Here is a 6,531-nt window from a genome sequence, read left to right on the forward strand (position 1 = left end):
AAATTATCATAAAAAAAATATTAATGCTAACACCATCACCATGAAATGGGTACCACTCTCCATCAATAAGTCTGAAGAAATAGAGAAGCAGGCAAACGAGATTGCCGAGCTGTATCGTGTCCTCTTTCTTCAATTAAAACTTGAGAAACAACAAGAAATTCATGGGCTGCTGCGAAGTCAAAAGGAGTTGTCTGTTGCTCCCAATTCCGTTAAATCAAGCATTGATAAGATGGGAGTCATTACAAAGCTTGGAAAGGCGCTGCAAGAAAGAATTAAGGAGATTGATCAGCTACGATCTACAGATACTCCTCAAGGTATGTATTATCAGTTTCTAATCAAACCAACCTTTGTTCCTGAAGAGTTTTCCAACAAAATCCTTGAAATTCGGTCTTCCTTTGAACAATTATTGGAGAACTATCCCATCAAAACCATCTCCAAGATTGATGAATTAAAGAATGCTTTGTTCTCGGTGCAACAACAGAATCCGGTGGAATCTTGTGAGGAAATAACAGAGGAAAACAACCCGTTCTCTGCGTCCACAAAAAGTAATGCGACCTCAGGACGTGCCACTGCCTCTGAGGAGAAAAAAGCCTTAAAACAAGAAGATCCTTCGAAGCAAACCAAACAGTCCTCAGAAAAGAACAAACCAAAGAAGGTGAAACCCATTTATTCATGGGAGAAAGGAGCACAAGCTTCAACCAGCAGCAAAAAGATGGAATCTTCTTCGATCGAACTACCTCATCAGATGGATCAAAGCTCCTTCAGCGAACAAATGAGCAAAGTCGGAAAGTTTATGGAGGAGCAACTGGCCAGACAAGTTTCACCAAAACGAGATAGCTCTCCAAGAAGGTTCGGAAAAACAAAGGAAAGCAAGTATTCCGTTCATGCACCTCTCTCTCCAACTCTGAGCAGAAGTCTACGTTTGGAGATTGAAATGAATGAAGAAGAATTCGCCAAATTGAAGATAAGGAGAAATATGCAAGAGAGGCCAAGATCAAGCAGTCCTCGTTTTCAAGCTCCAAACAGATCTAGATCATCCTCAATGCTCTCCATTGGAGACCTTGCACGCTCTGCTGATTCATTTTCTTCTTCTTCTTCAAGTGCGGGCAAATCAAGATATCCGTTTTTGCAAAAGGGTAAGGGAAGACTTGCCTCAGATGGCAACCCATTCCTCAAAATTTACTCATCACCACAACTGTTGTACAATACCTCCTATATTCTTTCTGGAGCTGACATAAGCCCTTCAGCAATAGAGGGCTTGTCAGAGGTTCAGAAAGCCAACATGAATTCAGCTCTACAAACTCCGGGCTATACTGTCGCAGATATCGAAGGCCTTTATATCACCACTGCTTGCCCTTATTCAGATCCAAAAGAAAATTTTTTCAGACCCTCAGACAAATCAAAGTGGGTCACCGGTAAGGATTTTATAACTTCAGTAGGAAAAGTAGAGGAATTCACTAGAGACAAATCTCTTCCTCTGTTCATCAATAATGGACTTGCATATGAAAGTTCGAATCCAGCTCTGGTACAACAGAAGCTTAGATCATCAGAAAAGACCAAAATGATGTCACCAAAAGGTTTTGTTTCCATGTTCGGTAATAGCGGTTGTGACAACATTGATAAGCAATACAGCTTGGGATTTACCAGTCCAGCTCGAGGGTCACTCCATTCCTTCTCGGCTCCACTCCCAACCAACATCAAAGGTCAGTCGAGATCTCCGGTACAATTAAGACCACTTTCAGGTACTTCTTCCAGTGCCGCTATCAATCTAATTTCCAGAAATATGGCTTCGCCTAAATCATCTCCAAGACTCTCCAATAAATTGTTGTAAGAGACTATTCGCTAGGATTGAATCATGCTAGCTTGCATCTAGTTGATGGATCCATAGCAGTATCTGTAGGTTGGATCTTTAAATCTATTTTCGTTTTGTACGCTTCTTGATGTAGTCCTGCACCTCAACAAACAAAGTTCAAAAACCGTCTTTACACCCTTAAATAACTTGTCGTCCTTTCTCTGCTGGAACATTTTTCGCAAATCATCTCTCTTGTCAATATCCATACAGCAACTGACGCAATGTTCATACGAAGAGCAACATTGATTGTTAGTATTACAGGTTGAACAAGAATATCTCTCCACGGGAGGAAGACCATCCTTTTTGGCTTGTTCTGGGTTGATGTCTGTTCTGCAACAGTGGGTCTTTGGATCAACATGCATGATACTGCAAATATATCCTCTAGAGTCGGTAATATAATCAGCTCCTTGGACAGTGTTTCTGCATTTGATATGTTTTGAAGGATCTCTTGTGAATTGGAAATTTACTGCCTCTTCCTCTGTTACTTGCTCATCAATTTTTGAATTCATCACGCCCTTTACAACATCCCCAACAGTTAATTCAATTTTCTCATCATAAAATCCGTCAATAATATCGGTTTTGTGATTAAATTTTCGTGAATCAACTTGTTGAACGTTCTGTGTTTTGTTTGTCTCAGATTGTTGTGAATCACCCAACGATGTTTGCTTTTGAATAGAGGGCTTCTCTTCCTCATTATTATTTGATGAGGCATGATCCGATTGTTTTTCAACATCTTTTGTGTTGCATCATAAATTCTTTCGGTATTCTTTTGATTATTCGGAGGTGGATGTAAAATACCGTGATGATGTTGTCCACTTGTATTCGCGTTCGCAATAATCATTTGTGTCTTGCTTGAATAATATTTAATATAGAGAATGAGCGTTAGAGAGGAAAACAACGCCAACAAAACAATGAAATACAAGGCATATCGGGGATGCATGATTGTTGTTGAATGAACGCAATTTTTTTGAGCTCTCTTTGTTAGGTTATTAATAGGATTTACTTTTCGCAAGTTCGTCTTGTGAAAAATCAAGGCTTATTGTTTTGAGTGGGGTTTGTCATTACATTATCATGATCATCCCCATTTTCATTCTCGATTATATTGGTCCGTGTGATCACTGGGTAACATTGTCGTCATCGTCGTAGTGGTGTCACTTGTTGCTTGAGAGGGCATTAGAGGTGTCAGTAACAAATTCTCAATTTCGCATGGACATAAATTCATAAACATCACAGAGCCACTTTCACCAATCACACAATGGAAAATTGGAATTTGGTTGAAGCGTGCACCTTGTTCGCTCACTTTGAAAATATCATTAATGGTAGGAACAGTGCTGTTGGAAAAAGAAGTTACAATAATAATCATGGAAGGAGAGTCATTAAGGCTGACACCAGGTTTCCATACGTCGAACATGATTGGTTCAAATGCTTTTATAGTGCCCTCAGTGCTGTGTGTTGAAAAATCCATCATATCGGTTGATGAAGAGGAGTCTGCTGATGTTGTTGTGTTCATCACATCGCGCATAGGAGAAGAATAACTGCATAATCCACACTTGATAATATTCAGAGTGTTAAATAATTGTTGTTGTTCCAATAATTGTTCATCCTTCAATTCAAGATTGTAAATGAGAGGTGAAATAGCATCATGAAACTCGTCGTTCGCTGTTTGCTGTGAAAACCATTCAAACGTACTCCACAATACTCGAGAATTAGCTTTGTTTTGTTGCTTTGAAGTGATTACCTTTGGAGTATCAAAGGATTGCAGTTGAGGTTTCTCCAAATTTTCCGTATTGTCTATTTTTCGTTTCTTTTTTCATTCTCTGTGTTGGATGTTTGTGGTGGCAGCAACTGATCCTCTCCAGAGATGTCTTCTTCATGCGTTGTATCAATAATATTATTCTTCAATTCTTCTTTTTGTTTTTATACTTGATTTGTCTTTCAAGCTGTTTCTTTTCTTTTTTCCTCCCTATCTTTATCATGTCGTTGAATGGAAAATCCTAATTTCTTGAGATAGGAATATGCTAGAAATGAATTGATCAAATCCTCAGGATTCCTAAAAAAATGTTTTGAAATTGATGAATGTCTAATAAATAAAGCAAATGCTTCCTGAACAGAGGCAACCAAATATCCAACACGAGCCTCAATAACTTTTTTTCCTGAATTTCCAAATGGCACAATTGATAGGGTTCTTTCTCAACAATTAAAATAAGAGATCCAACATCTATTAAATAGAGGGCTTCTTCAATATGCAAGAAACGAAAAGCATTTTCTGAATCTTGTCTAATGATCAGTTTTTCATCGAGACCCTCAACATAAACAGTTGGATTCTTTCGTATTCGCTCGCAAAGATTTTCTTTTCGGATAGTAAATCCCATATCAGAGCCAATTTTACCTTTCATTTGAATAGTTTTCACTGCATTTTCCTCGGGAATAAATTCTCCAATTGAAATATCTTTTCTAGCAATTTTTCCAATAGTAATAATTTGAGTGGCCATTACGTTCATTATTGTGCAATTGAATAATAATCAATGAAATATGATGTGGCCCATTCAAATTGTACCAATTCGTTCGTTATTTTGAAATATTGATGTATCGTGATTATGTACCTACTCTCTTCTTTGTCGATCTACCTTTAACAATTGAAACAAAATATTCTTTCTTTCATTTATCATTTGGTTGATTTGTTCTTGTGAAGGGTAGATTTTTGATCGAGTTTCTCTCCGAATCTTGGAAAGGGCAATCTTTCTTCATGTTTTGATATGGATGATGATGAAACTGTCATTTGAGATTGAGTGTTTTGATCCGAGTTTTTCTCTTCTCTTTCCTCTTTGTTGTACTCGTATTGGTAACGAGACTTGAATCCGAATGCTGAATTTCAGCTTTACTTTTGTTCTCTTCTTCTTGATGATGGTTTGACATTTTTGAGATGAGGTGTTGATTCTTGGAGAGGAGTGGGTGAAACCAACATCATCTCACTTTATCGACGTGCAGGTGTAGTGATGCGAATATATATGAAGAGCCTTCAATACAACCACAAGAACGCGTTCAATTCTAAATGCTTGTTCAGTCGTGTTGTGCACTGAACCCAAATACACTCCTTCCAGGCATTGTAAAAACAAAAGATGGTTGACCAATAGATTTTGAAAATCGTTTGTTGAAAAAAAATACGCCAAAAAGGTTTGTATCACTCGCCCATCGTGCAGCGTGTAATTGTTCTGAACAAATTTCTTCTTTCAAACATTCCTTTACATCATCAACAACTCCTAAACCGAATAGATGGTCCAAAACAGATGTTATAGAGTCCACAGCAAGGTCTCCTTGCCACCAAGACGTCCATTCGAAAAGGAACGTATGGATAGAGAATTGAAGATGTGCGGTAAATATGGTTTGAAGAACAAGCAAGAAATCTGGAGACTCCAATACTATCTTGCTCGTGCTCGTAAGACTGCTAGACACTTGCTCACTTTGCCAGAAGATGATATGAAGAGACAATTCGAAGGTGCTGCTTTGTTGAGAAGAATGACCAGATTGGGTCTTTTGGATGAAAGCAAGCAACAACTCGATTACATCTTGTCCTTGAAGACAGAGGACTTGTTGGAAAGAAGATTGCAAACCGTCGTTCAAAAGTTGGGTTTGTCAAAGTCCATCCACCATGCTCGTCAACTTATTTTCCAAAGACACATCCGTGTTGGTAAGCAAACTGTTAACGTTCCTTCATTCATTGTCAGAGTCGATTCTGAGAAGCACATCAACATGTCACCTTTCTCTGCTTTGGTCCAAGGAGGAAAGCCAGGTAGAATGACCAGAAAGAAGCTCAAGAGCCAAAAGAGCGAATAAATCTCCACCAATAAATAATTAAATTTAATTCAAAAGTCGAGTCTACGTAAGAACCAGACTAGTTCGTCTTTTTAATAATGTCATTGTTGAAGCTTTTGATGATCTCAGGATCCACTGTGTAACTAAGGAAATGATTTTTGTCCTCATAAAAGTAAGTGATGGGTTTCAAATTGTGGTTCACTACCACTTGCTCGGTTTCAAAGTCCACCAAATGATCATCCTTAGATCCAAATTGGATAATGGTTGGGCAATTCTCTTTCATTGATTTCCAATTCCATTCTCTGTTGTAATAGCCACTCCTCCTTTCATTTTCATCTCCCATGTCTGTGACACAAGCAGACACTAATATACATGCATGGAGAGGGTGTTTCTCGATATATCTCATTGCACACTCCGCTTGAATGGGGTTTTCGAGAGTGTCACTCTTATGCATAAGTCAATTATAATTTTTAGACCTACCTCCCGAGCTATGTCCTATCAACACCAATTTGCAGTGTTCTTTACCTTCATAGGGCTTTAATTGCTGTTCCACAAATGGAATCCACATAGATTCTCTTGCCACATAGGGATCAGGCATATCCTTACAAATCACTGATTGCATTGTCACAAAGATAATAATTATGAATAATTTCAATTCATCACTCGCTGGTTCATCACTCCCGAACACATACCAGTAACTTTCCGAGAAATATCATTCTCGAACAGCTGTTCAATTTTATCTTTGCAATCACTATACCAATTCGAATCCAAAATATCTTCACAACCATTTCCTGGCAGAATCATGACCACAAAATGATCCAATGTTGTATCGCTACTTTTGTCCTCCGCTCTATTCAGAGATGTCA

At 38.3% G+C, this 6,531-nt stretch overlaps 5 protein-coding genes across 5 annotated transcripts; 2 read left to right on the plus strand and 3 right to left on the minus strand.

The window, feature by feature from the left end:
• Positions 1-40: 40 nt before the first annotated feature.
• On the plus strand, positions 41-1,831 carry FDP41_012513 (uncharacterized protein; the record flags this gene model as incomplete). Its single annotated transcript, XM_044703041.1, has 1 exon — positions 41-1,831. The coding sequence occupies one exon, from the start codon at positions 41-43 to the stop codon at positions 1,829-1,831; it is 1,791 nt and encodes a 596-aa protein (XP_044566116.1).
• Positions 1,832-1,869: 38 nt separating this feature from the next.
• On the minus strand, positions 1,870-2,792 carry FDP41_012514 (uncharacterized protein; the record flags this gene model as incomplete). The annotated part of the gene is made up of 2 exons (XM_044703042.1): positions 1,870-2,585; positions 2,651-2,792. 2 exons carry the CDS (start codon positions 2,790-2,792, stop codon positions 1,870-1,872), a joined length of 858 nt encoding a protein of 285 aa, XP_044566117.1.
• Positions 2,793-2,939: 147 nt separating this feature from the next.
• On the minus strand, positions 2,940-4,353 carry FDP41_012515 (uncharacterized protein; the record flags this gene model as incomplete). Its single annotated transcript, XM_044703043.1, has 2 exons — positions 2,940-3,590; positions 3,985-4,353. The coding sequence occupies 2 exons, from the start codon at positions 4,351-4,353 to the stop codon at positions 2,940-2,942; spliced, it is 1,020 nt and encodes a 339-aa protein (XP_044566118.1).
• Positions 4,354-5,125: 772 nt separating this feature from the next.
• On the plus strand, positions 5,126-5,686 carry FDP41_012516 (uncharacterized protein; the record flags this gene model as incomplete). Its single annotated transcript, XM_044703044.1, has 1 exon — positions 5,126-5,686. The coding sequence occupies one exon, from the start codon at positions 5,126-5,128 to the stop codon at positions 5,684-5,686; it is 561 nt and encodes a 186-aa protein (XP_044566119.1).
• A 58-nt stretch (positions 5,687-5,744) lies between these two features.
• On the minus strand, positions 5,745-6,469 carry FDP41_012517 (uncharacterized protein; the record flags this gene model as incomplete). Its single annotated transcript, XM_044703045.1, has 3 exons — positions 5,745-6,028; positions 6,146-6,277; positions 6,358-6,469. The coding sequence occupies 3 exons, from the start codon at positions 6,467-6,469 to the stop codon at positions 5,745-5,747; spliced, it is 528 nt and encodes a 175-aa protein (XP_044566120.1).
• Positions 6,470-6,531: the final 62 nt, after the last annotated feature.

This window comes from Naegleria fowleri, assembly GCF_008403515.1.
Source record: "Naegleria fowleri strain ATCC 30894 chromosome Unknown tig14, whole genome shotgun sequence".
Taxonomy (NCBI): domain Eukaryota; phylum Heterolobosea; class Eutetramitea; order Acrasida; family Naegleriidae; genus Naegleria; species Naegleria fowleri.